The sequence below is a fragment of the Micromys minutus genome, assembly GCF_963924665.1.
Source record: "Micromys minutus genome assembly, chromosome: 26".
NCBI lineage: Eukaryota > Metazoa > Chordata > Mammalia > Rodentia > Muridae > Micromys > Micromys minutus.
The window spans coordinates 34,226,568-34,246,887 of NC_137961.1; the positions used below are offsets into that span (position 1 = coordinate 34,226,568).

The 20,320-nt window shown below is 39.9% G+C and overlaps 1 protein-coding gene across 1 annotated transcript in view; it reads left to right on the forward strand.

Annotated features, from left to right (window-relative positions):
- CASP8AP2 (caspase 8 associated protein 2) overlaps positions 1 to 20,320 on the forward strand; it is a gene marked incomplete at its 5' end in the record, with an annotated part of 29,305 nt that overhangs the window by 5,886 nt on the left and 3,099 nt on the right. The window contains 7 exons of the mRNA XM_080938696.1: positions 2,158 to 2,258; positions 2,905 to 2,979; positions 6,006 to 6,121; positions 10,325 to 12,516; positions 14,509 to 17,626; positions 19,078 to 19,177; positions 20,018 to 20,103. Coding sequence (XP_080794822.1) covers positions 2,158 to 2,258; positions 2,905 to 2,979; positions 6,006 to 6,121; positions 10,325 to 12,516; positions 14,509 to 17,626; positions 19,078 to 19,177; positions 20,018 to 20,074 — 5,759 coding nt within the window. The 3' untranslated portion in view covers positions 20,075 to 20,103. The remainder of the gene's footprint in view (positions 1 to 2,157; positions 2,259 to 2,904; positions 2,980 to 6,005; positions 6,122 to 10,324; positions 12,517 to 14,508; positions 17,627 to 19,077; positions 19,178 to 20,017; positions 20,104 to 20,320) is intronic.

Here is a 20,320-nt window from a genome sequence, read left to right on the forward strand (position 1 = left end):
ACTGTCACTGTGTCCTCATCTCTGCCTGTCCTCACAGAGAGAGTACTGTCACTGTGTCCTCATCTCTGCCTGTCCTCTCACAGAGAGTACTGTCACTGTGTCCTCATCTCTGTCTGTCCTCTCACACAGAGTACTGTCACTGTGTCCTCATCTCTGCCTGTCCTCACACACAGAGTACTGTCACTGTGTCCTCATCTCTGCCTGTCCTCTCACACAGAGTACTGTCACTGTGTCCTCATCTCTGCCTGTCCTCACAGAGAGAGTACTGTCACTGTGTCCTCATCTCTGCCTGTCCTCACAGAGAGTACTGTCACTGTGTCCTCATCTCTGCCTGTCCTCACAGAGAGAGTACTGTCACTGTGTCCTCATCTCTGCCTGTCCTCTCACACAGAGTACTGTCACTGTGTCCTCATCTCTGCCTGTCCTCTCACAGAGAGTACTGTCACTGTGTCCTCATCTCTGTCTGTCCTCTCACACAGAGTACTGTCACTGTGTCCTCATCTCTGCCTGTCCTCACACACAGAGTACTGTCACTGTGTCCTCATCTCTGCCTGTCCTCTCACACAGAGTACTGTCACTGTGTCCTCATCTCTGCCTGTCCTCACAGAGAGAGTACTGTCACTGTGTCCTCATCTCTGCCTGTCCTCACAGAGAGTACTGTCACTGTGTCCTCATCTCTGCCTGTCCTCACAGAGAGAGTACTGTCACTGTGTCCTCATCTCTGCCTGTCCTCTCACACAGAGTACTGTCACTGTGTCCTCATCTCTGCCTGTCCTCACAGAGAGAGTACTGTCACTGTGTCCTCATCTCTGCCTGTCCTCTCACAGAGAGTACTGTCACTGTGTCCTCATCTCTGTCTGTCCTCTCACACAGAGTACTGTCACTGTGTCCTCATCTCTGCCTGTCCTCACAGAGAGAGTACTGTCACTGTGTCCTCATCTCTGCCTGTCCTCTCACAGAGTACTGTCACTGTGTCCTCATCTCTGCCTGTCCTCTCACAGAGTACTGTCACTGTGTCCTCATCTCTGCCTGTCCTCACAGAGAGAGTACTGTCACTGTGTCCTCATCTCTGCCTGTCCTCACAGAGAGAGTACTGTCACTGTGTCCTCATCTCTGCCTGTCCTCTCACACAGAGTACTGTCACTGTGTCCTCATCTCTGCCTGTCCTCACAGAGAGAGTACTGTCACTGTGTCTGTCCTCATCTCTGCCTGTCCTCTCACACAGAGTACTGTCACTGTGTCCTCATCTCTGCCTGTCCTCACACAGAGTACTGTCACTGTGTCCTCATCTCTGCCTGTCCTCTCACACAGAGTACTGTCACTGTGTCCTCATCTCTGCCTGTCCTCACACAGAGTACTGTCACTGTGTCCTCATCTCTGCCTGTCCTCACACAGAGTACTGTCACTGTGTCCTCATCTCTGCCTGTCCTCACAGAGAGTACTGTCACTGTGTCCTCATCTCTGCCTGTCCTCACACACAGAGAGAGTACTGTCACTGTGTCCTCATCTCTACCTGTCCTCACACAGAGTACTGTCACTGTGTCCTCATCTCTGACTGTCCTCTCTCACAGAGTACTGTCACTGTGTCCTCATCTCTGTCTGTCCTCACACACACAGTACTGTCACTGTGTTCTCATCTCTGCCTGTCCTCACAGAGAGTACTGTCACTGTGTCCTCATCTCTGACTGTCTTCTCTCACAGAGAGTACTGTCACTGTGTCCTCATCTCTGTCTGTCCTCTCACACAGAGTACTGTCACTGTGTCCTCATCTCTGCCTGTCCTCACAGAGTACTGTCATTGTGTCCTCACATGCATCAGTAAGAATGGCAATGGAGTGTCTCATACCTGTCCAGTTAAGAGCTTGTCCACAATCAGATGTCTCAGTGTTTTGTAACAGATAATTTTCACACTGCATTCATTGAACGATGTGGCATTCTTGCCGTCATCTGTGAAGTAATTATAGGCTGTAGGTGAGGAGCAATGTAAAAACCCTTTGACGTAGACACAACATCAAGAATTCTAACACAAAGAATAATGGTATACATGTAGAAAACATAAAAATAACAAGCCATTTTTATGCTTACTAATATGTTTTGATAAATCTAATTTAGAAAGATCCTAACAAGTACCTTAATTTAAGTTTTTGTTTGTTTTCAGACAGTACTGCTAGATCCTGTGTGTCATTCAGGAACTGTTTAGATTTGTATGAAGAGATCCTGACTGAAGAAGGAACTGCAAAGGAGGCAACATACAATGACGTATGAGTTGTCTCTATTATTAAGAACATTTATTAGTTTTTGTAGCTGCTGAAGAGATGGCTATAGCTTACTATTGAACAGTCTGTGTTTAGGCATTACTTCTTAAATTAAGAGTATTTAAGTAAGTTTCTGCCTCTGATTTATTTTTCTAAGCAATACTTTCTAAATACATGTCTAAATTCAGTTACAATTTTATTTCACTGAACTTAAGTACCTGAATATATATAAAACTATAGTAGACTGTCAGTGAAATACAACATTTTAATTTTTTTATGATTTATATTGACTTGTGTGTTGAGACTTACATGCCACAAATTTCTTTTAACTATATTTGAACATTAAGGTTCAGATTTACACTATGAAGCTTATCAAAATGTACCATGAATGGACTGAAATTTAAAAACTAATAATAGGCAGGCCCAGTGATACATGCCTATAATCTCAGTGCTAGGGAGGCTGAGACGGGGGCTCAATAGTGAAGCAGCCTGGCCTACATTGGGAGACACTGGGAAACAATAGCTACAACAGAGTACAACATAATCTGACTAAATAACCTATGAGTACATCGATCCCCTCCCCAGTTTTAAATGTCATTTAAGCTAAGAAAGCACAATAATGCTTACATTTATCCTTTGGTGTTTTGCAGTTGCAGATAGAATATGGGAAATGTCAACAGCAAATGAAAGATTTGATGAAAAGGTTTAAGGAAATACAGACACAGGTATGGTTATCTCTTCACTAACATTTATGTGTGAGAGTGTACACATGAGTGAATGGGTGAATGCACTTGATCGCACATGCATATAGAAGCCGGAGGTATCCTTGGGTGTTGTTTCTCAGGCACCATCTGCCTTGTCTTTTGAGGCATAGCTTCTGACTGGCCTGCATCTCAGAGTAGGCTAGGCCGCTGCATGCTAGCAGCCTACAGGAGTCCACCCATCTTTATTTTTCCAGTGCTGAGGTGATAAGCATGTACAACCCAAGATTGCTTTTTATGTGAGTTCTAAGGAATCAAGCATACATTCTCACACTTGTTTTCTGAGAACTCTCTTTACTGAGTTATCTTCCCAGGTCCCCCTATGTTTTATATTGCTGAGACCTGCCCCCCCCCCCCCCCAGCATAGCTGTAGCCATTTTGTTTCTTGACCATTATCTATTTCATATTGTTGCTGTAACATGCCTGCTAGTCACTGACACAGAAAAATGACTGGACTCAGAGCAGGGTCCTGCTGACCACATACCCTGTTACTTATGAGGTTTGTTAATCTTAAGATAATCTACAGTTATTAGCTTCATTTACAATCCATTAAATTAAAGGTCAATATGAGTTGTTAAATCTAAAATGGCTTGAGTCAGGGCTGACCACCCCGCAGTACTTCCTGCCCTTGCTTATGAGTTCATTGTATTTTTTTGTGTATTTAACCTTTATATGCTGGCCCTGAGAAATGTTCATTGTGCAGCTTTCAGTCCCTAAGTCTGAAGCTATTACCCTGGTCAATCAGTCTTTAGGTCTGTGTTCAATAAATCATTCCTGTCTGACTGAGATCATTGTTTGTGTGGTTTGTGGGGCAACTCTTGAGCCGAGACAATAGAAGAATGTGCTGGGCTTGATCTCTAGGATGGACATACAGTCAGACAGGAATCTTTTAAAGCACAGTACCTGTAGTCCAAGCTACTTCTGAGACTATGATAGACGGATCACTTAACTGTGGGCTTTAGGGCCAGCTTGGATAACATAGTAAGAGTGTTTTCTCTTTTTTTTTTCCCCCTTTGAGACAGGGTTTCTCCGTATAGCCTTGGCTATCCTGGAACTCCCTCTGTACACCAGCCATTCTGCTTCTGCCTTCCTAGTGCTGGGATTTAAAGGCATGTGCAACCACTGTCCAGTGAGACTATCTCCTTTAAAAGAAAAGTTATAATTAAAGTTAAAATATTGAGATCTTGGCAGTTTAAAAGTTTAATGCTGGGGCTAGAGAGATGGATGGCTCAGATGTTAAGAGCACTGGCTGTCCTTCCAGGGCACCCTGGTTCAATTCCCAGTGCACATGTAGCAGCATACAACTGTTTGTAACTCCAGTTCCAGGGGACCCAGCACCCTCACACAGACATTTGTACAAGCAAAATACCAATGCACATTAAAAAAAAATTAATACTCAGGTTTTGTGGATGTGAGGGTCTGTCACTAAAGTAGTGTACCCCCAGCCCTGTTTTTGGAGCATTAGCAATTAAAGTGGTAAAGTATTGGCAGCTTATGAGGTTTTTGTCTATTTGCTAGGGATTAACCTAACCAAGTTCTGGGTCTATATCATATGAGCTAAACACATAGCATTTCACTTAAAAAAAAGATTTATTTATTTATTATAAGGACACTGTAACCGTCTTCGGACACACCAGAAGAGGGCATCAGATCTTATCATAGATGGTTGTGAGCCACCATGTGGTTGCTGGGATTTGAACTCAGGACCTCTGGAAGAGCAGTCAGTGCTCTCAACCACTGACCCATCTCTCCAGCCTGCTGACATTTCTTTGTATGTGTAAAAATTCCATTTTTTGGATAATTTTTACATGCATACAATATACCTTGGTCATGTCTATACCTCTCCACTTTACAAAATATTTTGTGTTGTATTGCCATTTTAATTTTTTCTTCATTAGGAAGGATTATAGGAAAATTGCTTCAAAGTTATAATGACATTGACATAAATGATAGGTTGGACAAATCAGTGATTGGGTGGTAAGTTTAGAAGTGGGTGGCTTAAAAGAGGGTAGTTCTCTTTTGTTTGAAATGGTCTTACTGCGTAGCCCTGGCAGGCTTGGACCTTCCTGTGTAGACCAGTCTATCTCTGAATTCAGAAATCTGCCAGCCTCTGCCTCCCAAGTACTTGTCCTAAAGGAATGTGATACCACATACAGCTAAAAGAAGACATTTTTGTGGAACAAAGGTTAAGGGTTTTTTTGGGGGGGGGGCGTTCACAGTTGTCAGAATGGTTCTTTTTGTGATTGTGCTGCAAAAATAAGAAATCTGACAGTATTCTATCTACTTTTTTGTAAACTTGTTTCTCTTGACTCTCCCCTTAAAGAACCAGCTCTAGATTCTGTCTTAATTTGAAAACCATATCTTTGCATATTTAGTTTTTAAAAATAGGTAATGCTTAGTTAGCATTTCTTAGTAGTGTTTTTTGTTTTAAGACATGGTCTCACTGTGTAGACCAGGCTGACTCTAACTTTCAGAAAATCTTCCTGCCTCTGCCTCCTGAGTGCTGGGACTAAAGGTGTGTACCACCACACCAGGTAGATCATGTCTTAGTTAATAAAACTAAGTCGTTATTGAAACTAAAGCTTCAGTGTAATGGTTCAGGCAGAACTTGTTGCTTGTATTACTGCTTTGACAATGCTTGTCTGAGGCAGTTCTTTCCTAGTATTGGTTATTGTCTCCAGATCTCAGCTTCTGCATCTGAGAAGTAGGAAAACTAATTCTTAGCTGCTTCTCAGAATTACATAAGATAAAATGTATAATGCCTAGCATTAGTTGGTATTCAACAGTTAGTGGAAAGTTGGGTATGATGGTATGTGCCAGTATGATCCTCCCACAATGGAGGCTGAGGCAGGAGGATCAAGTGAGTTCAAGTCTATCATGGGCTGTATAGCCAAGCTTTATCTTTAAAAACCTCACAACTAGCAACTACAAGTAGTAGTATTGACAGTTCTATACATTTTGGGTCTGTTAATGTGTCTTATCTGTTTTAGAACTTGAACTTAAAAAATGAAAACCAGTCTCTTAAGAAGAATATCTCAGCACTTATCAAAACTGCCAGAGTGGAGATAAACCGTAAGGATGAAGAAATAAATCATCTTCACCAAAGGTGTGTGGATGTCACCTTTCACCAGTCACAGAAAGTATGGTTTTACTTTCAGTCAAAGGACAACATATGTATTTCATTAAAGAGTTCTTGTCAACTGCTCTGCTAATGACTTATAGTGATATCTATGGTCACTGATGGAGCATTGCAACACAACTCCTAAAGTAGTTTTCTAACTCACTGAGGTCCTGCTCTAGTACTGCTTACCAGAGAAAATCATTGTACATGTGTTGTTCTGCTGGTTACATCAGAAACTGAGACACCAGGAGAGCAGGGCTGGGGAAGTAGCTCAGTGAAGGATGAGCCCAGAGCACCTAGAAGAAAGAAAGAAGGCTGTGCAAGTGAAGGCACTTGGAGCCAAACCTGCTGACCTGAGATCAACCCCTGGGATCCGGATGCTAGGAGAGAAGCAGCTCCCTCAAGTGTACTGTGACTGCTACAGGTGTGCTGTGGCATGCTTGTGTGCCCCTTCCCAAACAAGTAAACACATTAATGCAATTTGTAAAACGACAGTAAAGGACAAATGTACTTAACCTTTTAAACAAATAACCCCCTTAAGTGGATTTTCTTTGTTAGTTTTTCTCACTCTCTTTAATTCAGGGTGACATTCTGGTCCAGTTTGTATCTGTGGCTATCCCTTCTTCCCCGTAGATAGAGTGAAAGAATTATTTTTTAAACCTGCTGCCACATCTCCCTTTCAGTTATGTTTTGTTTTGGTTTTGTTTGATTTTGTTTTTAAGGATAGTCTCTCTAAGGCTGGCTTGAAACTGTTTATCCTCTTGCTTCATCACTGTACCCTGTTTCAAATTCTGCTTTATAATGTTTTTCCTTGTAGTTTTAATTTTGGATGGTGTGGAAAGTTGAACCTAAGGTATTATGGGTTATGCAAGTGCTTTACCACTGAGCCCTTGGCTCTTTTCTGTAAAGAGTGTGTGCATATTCCATGGTGGAGCTTTCTTTCTATTGTGTGGGTTCCGGGGATTATATTTAGCTCAGCAAGTGCCTTTACCCACTGAACCGTCTTGCCAGCCCCAACTGTGCTTACTCTTGAGCCAGATCCTATCTGACTTTTGATCATCAGCCACGCTGTAAGTCCATCAAATAGTTTCTTACCTTTCATTTAGATTGTCTTTATGCGGGTTGTTTAACTTCATTACCCTCCAGCTTTGAATCAAACTCCCCCTATAATTACATTACATTTGTAATGTGACACTTTTTAGTTATTTTCCTGAGATTTATTTTTCTGTCTTGGTTATTATTTTGAGTTTTTAAAGATCAAACCTTTGTCCTTTTTTCCCTCTCTCTTTTAGATTTATTTTGTTTGTATATGTGCTTGCCAGTGCCCATGGAGGTTGGAAGGGGGCATCAGATCCCCTTGGAGTAGGAGTTTCAGACACTTGTGAGCTGCCCAATCTTGATACTGGGATTTGTCCTCGAATAGAGCAGTAGGGTGTTCTTAACCAATGGTCCATCTCTCTGGTCTTCTTGCTTCATTCTTTTCTCTTTCAGTTTCTTTATATGAAAAGTCTCATGCATGCTAGGCCAATTTAATTTGTGTGTACATACTTTATATTCACATGAGTGTCTTTAAAAGGCTTTCAAAATGTATCCAAAACATTTGCCACAAAACCTTTCCCACTGTTCTGTAGCTTAGTAGAGAACAATGTCATTTATTCAGTTGTCACCAGGCTTCTAGGAAGTGGTGACATTTTCCTTACTGCTGACACTAGAGTGCTTGTGGTAAGTTGCTGTTAACACCAGGACTCTTGGCAAACATATCATCACTGCCCATGAAGCTTCTCTTTCATCCAGTCCTCAGAGCCACCACTTGATGCTCATGTCCCTGTGAGTGATTTATTTCTTTTCATTTATTCACATGTTGCAACCCATCTAGTCTATGCAGACTAGCAATAATCCATTGTGCTGTCATCTCTGCATCTGCTGTGCTTTCTTTTGCCTGTTTTTCTCTGAAGCACATAACTGAACAAAAGTCATCTTATGCTCTTCTCTTGATTAAAATGTATTAGGAGCTTTTGAATGTTCTTATGATGAAAGGTCAGTTATCTTAACTTGCCTTTCTGGTCCCTTGCAATATAAGCCCAGTCATTTCTTAGCCCTGCCTTTGCTTACCTCTGCATGAATACCACAGCTCTGATGTTCTTTCAGTTACCTCTGATTCTGCCTTTCCTTTATGTGTGCCCTTTCTCTACTTCTCTTCATCCTCTAGTTTTGACATAGCCATCTTGTTGTTTTTGTTACTCTTAATTGTTTTAATGTGTATGGGTATTTTGTCTGCATGTATGTGTGTATTTCATACCTGGTATTTTCAGAGGCCTGGAAAGGGTGTCTGGTCTGGAGTTACAATTGGTTGTGATTGCCATCCTCAATCCTGAGGAACTGAACCCAGATCCATTGGATAAGTAGCCAGTGTTCTTCACCATTGAACAACTCTCTAGTCCCTAACTAACCATCTTTCTGGCTGGAGATACTTATCTGCTCTCTATGTCCCAGTCAGACTTCTTTTGTGGGTTTATGTATACTTGTAGTTCTTCAAATGAATGAGATTCCTTGCTTAGTATCTTCTACATTTACTGCAGTATACATCTAATGAAGCAGATATGTTTGCTTACACTCAACATTTTCCAGTTACCTGCCATGGAGTCTGACATACTGTTGTGTGGACTATTTTGCCTTATTTAGGCTTTTACTAACTTAAGTCATTCCCAGTGCACCTTGTATTAATGTTGGTTCTTGAGTGGAGAAGTTGTTTGGTTTGTTGTATGTAGCCTTGACTTGGAATTCTGTGTTAGATTCAATTATCCTGGAATTCACAGAGATCCTCCTACCTCTAACTCCTGAAGGCTGAGATTAAAGACACTTGCCACCATATCTAGCTTGGAAAGTTTTGTGTGTGTGTGTGTAAAAAACCTTAGTATTAGTTTGTTTAATGTGGCTAAGTATTTAATATTTATACTGTGTGCTAACTAGTATTATAATTGTAACTAATTAGTATTTAGTAGAAATTTAACATTTACTGAAGCAAAATTGAAATATTAACATATAGTGAAAATAAATAGAAAAATTAAGCTTGTGAATACTGGGAAATGTACAATGTGAAGGTGTATTTAAAGTAAAATGGCTTATCTGATAAAGGTGCTTGCAGTCAAGCCAGAGTTCCATCCCTGAAATCCTCTTGGTGCAGAAAACCAACTCCCACATGTTGTCCCCACCCCCATCTCTCTCCCTCCCCCATGAACAAACTCAGAAAAATAAGTAAGTATGATTAAAATAAAACTTTGAGTGGTGTACTTTGTAGTCTGTACCAACAGGTGTGACTTGGCACTGTCTTTTAGGAGTTTGTAGTTTAATTGTGGGGTGCATTACACGTACACAACATGTTTTGGATAAGCGGATTGGAAAAGTTTTTTAATCTGTGACTTGCCTGTGCTCTTTTTTTATGTCTGTTGAGAAACAGAAAGTTCTATCTTAGCAAAGATTTGTTTTTTGTTTTTGTTTTTTTGTTTTTTATGGTTAACAGCTTTTTGTCACATTTCCCCAGTTGTCTCAGAAGTATCGTCTAGTAATTGGTTGTTTTTCTGATGCCAGAGATTGACCCCAGGCCTCATACATGTTAGGCAAAGGCTGTATCATGGAGCGACTACTCTAACCCCTAATTGAGTTGGGATCTGTATTGGTTTTCTAATTTATTGTGTTCAAATAAGGTTATATTCTGAGATACTGTGTGTTAAGACCTCAGCATGTAAACTTACCTGGGGTAGATGGGAACAGTACAATGCAGACATAACAGAATTAATGAATGTAAGGTGTATATGTAGCTGTGGGTTGTGTATCTCCTAAGTGTACTGTGCTGACTTGGGAGTTGTATACCTGTCCTGAGTCCAAAGAGAACTGGCAGGTGCTAGGGTGTCGTTCCTTTGAAGCAAAAGCAAATGAGAGAGTTCCTTGCATTAAGAATAGGTCTGTGTAGTTGGAAATGGATATATTCTTTGTTTTTGATTCAGTGTTTGCTGCATGCTAAAGTGCTTTCTCACTGAGCTATACCCCAGCTCAAATCACTGGCTCCTATTGGTTTTGCCAGTATGTAGGCCCTTAAATTTGAAAGGTATGTCATATGTGAGTAAAATCTAGAATGCTATTAAATATTAATTAACATTGCTTTTTTTGTTAATTTCTGTATCTTAATAGATTGTCCGAGTTTCCACATTTTCGAAATAACCATAAAACTGCAAGAACAAAAGATTCACAATCTAAATCTCCCCATTTGGATGATTGTTCAAAGACTGATCACGGAGTTAAAAGTGATGTTCAGAAAGATGTACATTCTAACACTTCACAGCCAAACTTGGAAAAGGAAGGAAAATCGCATTCTGAAGCACAGAATCCTTTGCACTTGTCTACGAGTATTGAGAAACATTGTACCAACAATGTCTGGTCACGTTCTCCTTACCAGGTTAGTGAAGGTAACTCAAATGAGGATAGAAGAGGAAGGAATGGCATTAGACATAGCCAATGCAGCAGAGGAACTGATAGAACACAGAAAGACTTGAATAGCAGCTGTAGTGATGGTGAGCCAAGGGACAAAGAGGCTAATTCCAGACTGCAAAGAAACTCTGAGAAACATGGAAACGGTGAAGCAAGGGCTGAGAGCAAAATTTCAGAGATTAAAAGTAGCACTGGTTTGGGATATAAAAGTGAGCACAGTACCTCTTCTTGGGAAAAAGAGACTTCCAGAGAAAGACCACACACTCGAGTGGAACCTCAAAGTGACAAAAATCTAGAGAGACAAAATGAAAGATTACAAAATACGCACAGAAAAGAGCTTCAGTCTCAGGACAAAACAGAAAGAAAGGGTGATGTGAAGTTTAAACCAGCAGGAGAGGAGCAAGGGCATCGGGGAAGAGTGGATCGTGCATTACCTCCTCACTCCAAGAGCGACATGAAATATTATGGCTTCAGTAAGTATCATTCAGACGAGAGAAGGGGAAGGGAAGATGGTAAACGAGACAGAAGCATGAGCAGCCATGGCTTTCCAGATAGAAGATGTTCGTCCTCTCTTTCCAGCAACAGAAATAGCAAGTACCCTCACTCCAAGGAGGTCAGTGTTGCACACCAGTGGGAAAATACACCTCTCAAAGGAGAAAGACATAGAACTGAGGACCGGAGGAAAAGAGAACGAGAAAACAAAGAAGAAAGTAGGCATGTGAAAAGTGACAAAAAGTCACCTCCAGAACACTCGCAGAGGACTCATAAAGACACTAAGAAAAGCACTGCAGATGGAAAGAGACAAACTGAGCCAAAACATGGTAAAGGTGCAGTCTCTAACAACGAGCTTTCAAAAGGGTCGGACAATAAAGAATGTGCACTGAAAGTGGAGAATGGGCCCAATGAAGCAAAGGGCAAGGACTTAAAGTTAAGCTTCATGGAAAAGCTGAACTTAACTCTTTCTCCTGCTAAAAAGCAGCCTGTTTGTCAAGATAACCAGCATCAAATATCTGGTGTTCCCAAGCCCAGTGACATGTGTGACTCAAAGTCCTTGGAGAATTCTGAAACCGTGGCATGTCTTCCTTCTGTCAGTGAACATAATAGAAAGGAAACCAAATCAGAGATACCAGAGCCAAAGGAGGCTCTTTCAGCAACATCTCAACTTGGTATCAGCATTCCAGAAGACAAAATGAAAGAAGAAAATAGATTGTTACTTAAATCTGTTGCGAATCCTGTGCCTTGTGAAGTGCTTGCTCGTGGCACAGAAAGTTCCTTCCCAGCACCTGTAGAAACTGAACAAGCAAGATGCTTGTTCCGATCAATGGACGTAGAAGAGACGTGTGGTGGTGCAAGGCCAGCTGCTTCTGTGGCGATGCCTGTATTACCAGAACGTGTTTCTGAAGACTTCAGTCAAGAACTGGGCACCAAAAGGCATGATGAAACAAATTCTTGTGATATTTCTGAAGGTGTAAAAACAAAGGTGGTTCTTTCACCAAAAACAGCTGTGCCCAGTGAGAGCCATCTGGGGCCTCTGGTTGAAGAACCTAGCATTTCACTAGTAAACTGTCCGGGAGACAGTAATCCTAAACTCGAACCTTCTCTTCAAGAGAGACCTATGCTTGAGACTAAATCTTGTCCGTTGGAGCCTTGTTTACCTAAAGAGATGTTTGTATCTTCACCACAGAAGACTGAGTTGATTGACCACAAAATAGAAACTGGAGAATCAAACTCGGTATATCAGGATGATGATAACTCAGTTTTGAGTATTGACTTTAATAATCTGAGACCTATTCCAGAACCCATCAGCCCTCTGAATAGTCCAGTGAGACCGGTATCCAAAGTTTTTAGCATGGAGAGCTCATGTGCAATTCCACTGTATGATAGCAGTCATAAAGGTAATAGTTTATGTTATCTTCTGTAAGTTGTCCTTTTGTCAACATAAAACAAAATTAGTGCTTTGGAGAATTACAAAAATGATTAATTTGCACTGTGTGATTGTATTTATATGTGATGTGTAAGGGGTTTGTGTGTGCCGAGGAATGCTTGTGGAAAGAAACCAGAGAACAGTCATGGAATATTCTAGTATACCTTTACATGGGGGTCTAGGTTTGAACTCAGGCTACTAGGCTTGTTGAGGCAAGCTCCTTTACTTAGTTTTCCCTGACTTGGATTTATGTGTATGTATAAATGCCTACGTATGTGTGTCCACCAATGTGTGCCTGGTCCCCCTGGGAGGCAGAGGAAGGCACTGGATCTCCTGGAACTGGAATTGGAGAAAGCTGTGAGTTGCCATGTGAGTGCTGAGAAGTAAATCCTGGTCTTCTGGAGCATTAAGTGCCCCTAACCACAGAGATACCTCTCCAGTTCCTGAGCTATCTTTTTTGATATTAAAAAACATTCTGATATTAACTAGAAGTATACTCCGAGTCTTTAAAACAACTTAAAGTTTTTATGTAACATGTTTTGATACTGTTTTCTAATTTCGAACTCTTTAGATCTTTCTCAACTCATTCACCCAATATATATATTTTTTCTTTACAAGCCCCCCACAAAACTGCAAAAACACAAATCAGAAAAAAGTAACAAAACAAAACCCCATAAAACAAATTGAAGCAAAAAGCCCCCTACCCGACCCCACCCTGCAAATAAAACCAAAACCAGAGTTTGTCTTGTGTTAGCCAACTACTTCTGGACATGGTCCCTGACCTGGAGTATAGCTGATCCACCAGTGAGCTTCACTGAGAAAAACTGATCTCCCCTTTTCAGTGCGTACCAATTACACATAGCTTGATGGATGACTATCGTCCAGATACAATTTATAGACATTTTGTAATTGCTGCTGGGAATTGAGCTCACGGCCCCTTGTGCTAGATATGCACTCCTGCTCAGCTCTACTCCAGCTCTGTAATGTGTAAAGGTTTTTATTACGTGTATACATGGTAGTGTCCAAACGTGCACATGTTCATATTTATATGTACTGGTGTGGAGGCCAGAGGTTGATGTGGTATGTCTTTCTCAGTCTTGCTCTACTCTTACTGAATCTCATTGAACCCAGAGCTCAACAGTGCGGCTACTCTAGCTGAGTGAATTGCCAGAGAAACCTATCTTTGCCTCCCATACACTGTGATTGTGGGTGGGTTACCACACCTGCACAGTTTTGTGTTGGTGCTGGAGATCTGAGCTCCAGTCCTCACATTTGAGTGGTAAGCACTTTATTCACTAACCCATTTCTCTAATCCTTCCCTACTCCTCAACAAGTTCTTTCTGACTAGCTAGCCTAAGTTGGCTTTGAGCTGGTGGTTATCCTCCTGCCTTAGCTTCCTAAGTGTTAAAATTGTACTTTTATACTACCATGCTTAGTTTAACTGTTTTTATTGAAAAGGGGAGTGATTGGACAAATTATTTCAAGTTATTTTTACTACATACATACATACATGCATACATACATCTGCTATATTATGGTTGAACATTAGGCCCAGGGCCTAATTCAAAGCCTGTATTCTACTAATACTGAGCTATAGTCTTAGATTTCATATATACTTTCACTGTTTAGAAACAATTATCAAATGTTGTAGAAAAGATGATGCTGGTAAATGAAATGAAAATTATTCAGATGACATACTTGTTTATTTTCCCAATGCTGAGAATCAGATTCAGAGCTTCAGTACACACTAGGCAATTGCTCTATCACTGAATCACAACCCTAGCACCTTTTGAATTCTTTGTAAGATAAGAAATAAAGGTTAGTGGAAATGATTTAAGTATTAAGCATTATCATTTTGCCTTAAAAGGGAAAAGGTTATTAAAATAATTGTTACATTTAGGATGCAAATGTCAAATGACTAAGACTCAGTGGTCATGTGATTTTAATATATTCTTCTCCACAGATGAGTTTCCATCCAATTCAACTCTTTCTACCTTCAAGAGTCAGTCTGGTCTAAATAAGGAAAATGAAAAACCAGTTCCCAAATTTGACAAATGTCCAGCAGCAGATTCTTGTAAAAATTTGTCTTTAGATGAATTAGAAGAAGGGGAGATTAGAAGTGATGATGAAGAATCTGTAGCACAGAAACGCTTGGAAAAGAGTTCAAGACCTAAAGCTTCTACTGAAGTGCAGCCAGGTAAAAGCAGCCCAGGAAGCAGGAAGAGCACTGCACATGTGCATAAGGACAATGGGAGGACGGTTGTAAAACTCCCTCGGGACAGAGTCACATGGAGTAAAAGATCAAATGAATCTAGACCTTCAAACACAGAAAGGAAGAGTAAAACAATGAGCATCTCCAGCTTGGAAAAAATACTTCCGCTTATTCTTGCGCCCTCCTCCGTATGGGAGGTTATGCATATGTTCCGGTTGCTAGGGAAACATGTAAGGAAAAATTATATGAAATTCAAGATAAAATTTTCATTGACACAATTTCACAGAATTATTGAATCTGCAATTTTGAGTTTCACGTCACTAATTAAATACCTTGATTTGTCTAAGATCTGTAAGTCAGTGAGTACTTTACAGAAGAGTCTTTGTGACGTCATAGAATCTAACCTTAAACAAGTAAAGAAGAACGGCATTGTTGACCGTTTATTTGAACAGCAGCAAACAGATATGAAAAAAAAGTTGTGGAAGTTTGTAGATGAACAACTTGATTATTTGTTTGAAAAGCTTAAAAAAATCCTTCTAAAGTTTTGTGGTTCTGTAAACATTGAAAATGACAATAGTGAAGGAAAACTTGGAAAAAAATATAAAGAGAGAACCCAACATTCAAATTGTCAGAAGAAGAAAATGGACAACAAAGAAATACGGAGAGAAAAAGTGATAAAATCAGAAAATGCTGTGAATTTTAAATCTTCACTGGGATATGAAAAATTTGAAGAAAAACATCAAGACCAAAATAAAACCAATGCTAGTACAGTAAAGCATGATGTAAAGAGAGCTTTTAGCACTTGCACTGATAATACAAAGAACTCTGAATGTAAAGAGCAGTTTCTGGAAATGAACTGCTCGAGCACCCCGAGGGCAGAAAAACATGAAGGAAATACCGAGGAGGAGACACAGGCGGCACAGCATGCAGGCTCTAAGTCAGAGCGTAGCTTTGAGATCCTTACTGAGCAGCAGGCGTCCAGCCTTACTTTTAACTTAGTGAGTGACGCGCAGATGGGTGAAATATTTAAAAGTTTGCTACAAGGTTCTGATCTGTTGGACACGGGTGGCACTGAAAAGGCAGAGTGGGAATTAAAGACTCCAGAGAAACAGCTGCTAGAGAGCCTCAAGTGCGAATCTGCACCAGCTTGTGCAACAGAAGAGCTAGTTTCAGAGGGGGCTTCTCTTTGTCCAAAAGTGATCAGTGATGATAACTGGTCTTTATTATCATCTGAAAAGGGTCCATCTCTATCTTCAGGGCTTTCACTGCCAGTTCACCCTGATGTGTTAGATGAAAATTGTATGTTTGAAGTATCTTCTAACCTTGCTTTAAGTAAAGATAACGTATACAGCTCAGAAAAGAGTAAGCCCTGCATCTCTTCCATACTCTTAGAAGATCTTGCGGTCTCTTTAACAGTACCGTCACCTCTGAAGTCAGATGGCCATTTGAGTTTCTTAAAGCCTGAAGTTTTGTCAACTTCAACTCCTGAAGAAGTTATTAGTGCACATTTTAGTGAGGATGCTTTGCTTGAGGAAGAGGATGCATCTGAACAGGACATTCACCTAGCTCTAGAGTCAGATAATTCAAGTAGTAAATCAAGCTGTTCATCATGGACAAGCCGGTCTGTTGCTTCAGGCTTTCAGTACCACCCTAATCTTCCTATGCATGCTGTCATAATGGAAAAGTCCAATGATCATTTCATTGTGAAAATACGGCGTGCAACACCATCTACCTCCCCTGGCCTTAAACATGGTTTGGTAGCTGAAGAGTCATTGACATCTTTGCCTAGAACTGGAAAAGAAGCTGATGTGGCAACAGAGAAAGAACCTATCCAATTTCAAAATACCGTTTTAAAACCTGTCAAAGACTTGGAAAATTCTGACAAAAATATCGATAAGAGCAAACCATCTCAAGATCAGAATTCTATAGTTCAAACACAGGTTCCAGATATATACGAATTTCTTAAAGATGCCTCAAATAAGGTGGTTCATTGTGATCAAGTGGCTGATGATTGTTTCAAGTTGCATCAAGAATGGGAAGCAAAAGTTTCTGATAACCTTCCAGAATTGACTTCAATGGAAAAAATCCCACATTCTGTTGACGATCATCTTCCTAGTACACACATAGATCTAACACAAGATCCAGTCACTGAGACTAAAAGCTTGGGGGAGCTAATGGAAGTAACAGTTTTAAATATTGATCACTTGGAATGTTCTAAAACCAACTTAGATCAAGATGTGCAGATAACAGGTAGTTCTTTACAGCCTGATACTGTAGATGCTTTTATTGATTTGACACAAGATGCTTCAAGTGAGAGTAAAAACGAAAGTAGTGAACCTGTGTTAGCTGTTGAAGGTATGGGATGCCAAGTAATATGTATAGATGAGGATAACCACAAAGAGGGAAAGATGGGAAGGGTAAACAGTTCTTTAGAATGTATTGCTGAAGAAACGTGTATTGATTTGACCTCAGAGTCTGCTGACTCCTGTGAAATAAAGAAACATATTGTAAAATCAGAGCCTCCATCAAAGTTGGATTGTTCAGAGTTGCCTGAAACTCTGAGTAATGGTCACAAGAAGAGAAAAAACAGTCCTGGTGTAAATCACTCTTCTCAGAAAAAACAAAGAAAGGACATAGACTTAAGTAGTGAAAATACCAAGAGACTTGGTCCTAATTCTGATAGAAATGGTGATGCTCACAGAAAGCAAGCCAGCAAGAAAAGGGAACCTGCAGTAAATGATACATCCTTGTCTTCAGAGGCCAACCCAGAGGTGAAGGGTTCAACAGCAGCACTTGCTACTTCTCCAGGAAGCCTTTCTGCAAAAAATGTTATCAAGAAGAAGGGAGAAATTATAGTTTCATGGACAAGGTAAGCCTTTCTGAAACGTTTTAGATCAGTAGAAAAAATTGAGAAGTGGGCAGTCTACAGCCTCATTTCCTCAGAATTCTATTGCATCCTAAATAAGAAACATGATGGATTGATTTCTTTAGTAATGGCCAAAGTGGGGCTGGAGAGATGGTTCAGTGGTTAAGAACACTTGCTCTTGTATAGGACATGACTTTGGTTCCTGGTACCCACATCAGCTGCCTCACAATTCCAGGTCCAGTCAAACCAATGTCTCCGACCTGAGAACATTTGAACTTCTGTTCTCTGTCTCTCTCCCCCCCATCTCTGACTTCTGAGAACATTTGAGCTTCTCTGCACACACACACACACACACACACACACACACACACACACACAAACACACACACACACAGTTTAAAAAATAATTAGTTAAAGTGACTTGGTGGGAGGTTTTGTTTGTTTTAGTACAATGTAGCTGTGGTGTAGAATAGTCAAAAATAATAGCTTTTATTCAGTGGTGCTAATAACTAGTCTTAATCAAGCTATTTATTATATGTTTGGTTTGGTTTTGAGATAGAATCTCACTGTGTAGTCCTGACTAGCCTAGAGCTCACAGATCCAGTTGTCTCTGCTTCCTGAGTGCTGTGATTAAAGGTGTGTGCTACCACACACTGGCTGCTTTGCTTTTAGAGAGGTCTCACTGCAGCATATGCTGCCCTCAGATTCACAATCTTCCTGCCTCTGCTTCCCAAGTCTGAAGATCATAAATCTCCATACTGGGTTACATTATTTTTAACTTGGCTGTTTCTTTCTTTCTTTTTTATTTTTTTTTTAAGAAAAAACTTTTTATTTGGGAAGAAATTCTTATAAACGCAGTTTAGTAAGGGTGTGCAGTCTAACCTCTTATAAATAGAATGGACTTTTTTTAGTTTTATGTGAAGTTTTAAAGAAAAGTAGATTTTGCCAGGTGTGGCTGTTGCACATCTTTAATCCCAACACTCAGGCGTAGGGTCTGGTCTACATAGAAAATTCTAGAACTACATAGAAAAGATCCTGTCTCACAAAAAAGAAATGGAAAAAGAAAAAAACATTTTTAAATAACACTTAAGCTAAGTAAGAATTTTGTAATTTTATTATTATATGATTTACTTTTTAAAAATGTATTTTCTCTGTAGAAAATAAGATGGGTAGAAGCATGGTGGAGGCAGAAGCTCTCCATCACGGTCACCAAGACCTCGCTTATTTCTTGACTAGACCTGAAGAACAAGGAGGAAGGGAGATGAAAAATTATTGGTATCTTCACTATAGAAAATTTATGAAAATGTGGGTCATTGATAGTGTTGTTGGTTTTGACATATATATTTACTATACATTTTACTAAAAGTGGTATACCTGTTGAAAGATATGAAAGCAGTGGAATTTATTACCTTTTTATATCAACATAAAGCTAAATAACAATCTTTCCTCCTCAGAAATGATGACAGGGAAATTTTACTGGAATGTCAGAAAAGAATGCCATCCCTGAAAACGTTTACCTATTTAGCTGTCAAGCTGAATAAAAATCCAAATCAGGTACCCACTTTTTATATTTTTATTAGATCACAGATGATTGCTGCCTGACTTGCTTAGGTTTATTAATTAATTTACTTAGTTTTATGCTGGGGATTGAACCCAGAGCCACATACATTGCCGTCATTGACCTTGATCACTGTACCTGAGTGCTGGGATTAAAGATTTGTAAGCCCATGCCTGACAAGATCTACTTTTTTAGAAGTTGATATAAAACTTAAAGTATATTTATTTATGAAATAGATTAGAAACATTAGCTATCTACTCAGCCCTACATTTAATTTTTAACTTATCAAAAGGCAAAAGCTGTTTATTGGCTAATTTGCTTAAGAAAATACCGCTTTCTATATATAGTACTGTTTAGTTTCATGATTATAAGAAATGACAAAAATGATCCCTTGTTCATATATTTCATTTCAAGGAACTTGATAGTGGTGTTTCCTTACTAATTAAATTAAGATTTTGTATTGAAAATTAAAACAAAAGGAATGTACCTACATGCGTGCATGCAGAGACAGACTGACTAATGAGACTTGAGTAGCCCAGACTTGTCTTGAATTTACTTCAAGGCCAAAGATAACCTTGAATTTTAGATCCTCCTGTCTCCCTCAAGATACCAGGGATTACAGGCATACACAGCCATGCCTAGTCTATGTCGTACTGGATATTAGACTTCAGCCTTGTACTTGCTAGGTACCCTGTCAACTGAGATATGTCCTCAGCCCTGAAGATGTTTTATTTTATCTCTTTATTACTTAGGATAATTCTGTTTGTGTATGTTTTATGAAAGTATTCATCAAAACCTAAAAATGACTATATTTGTAATCATTTTTTATTTTTCAGGTTTCAGAGAGGTTCCAGCAGCTGAAAAAGCTCTTTGAGAAGTCAAAATGCAGGTAGTAGTGGGTCCATCACAGGATGCTAATGCTGTAAGTGCTAGGCCCTGTCTTTGAATGTGTCACAGCCTTATCTTCAGGGCTCTTGTAGTGAGCTCCAATAGAGACCAGATGAGTAAGGCTGGCCCCTCAGCTTAGTGGTTGCAGATAAGTCGTCAATTGCTGAAATCCCTTATAATAGTTAATGAATTATCAATACTGCTGGAGATCAATCTCAGTGCCTTGTGCTTACTAAGCAACTATCCTACCA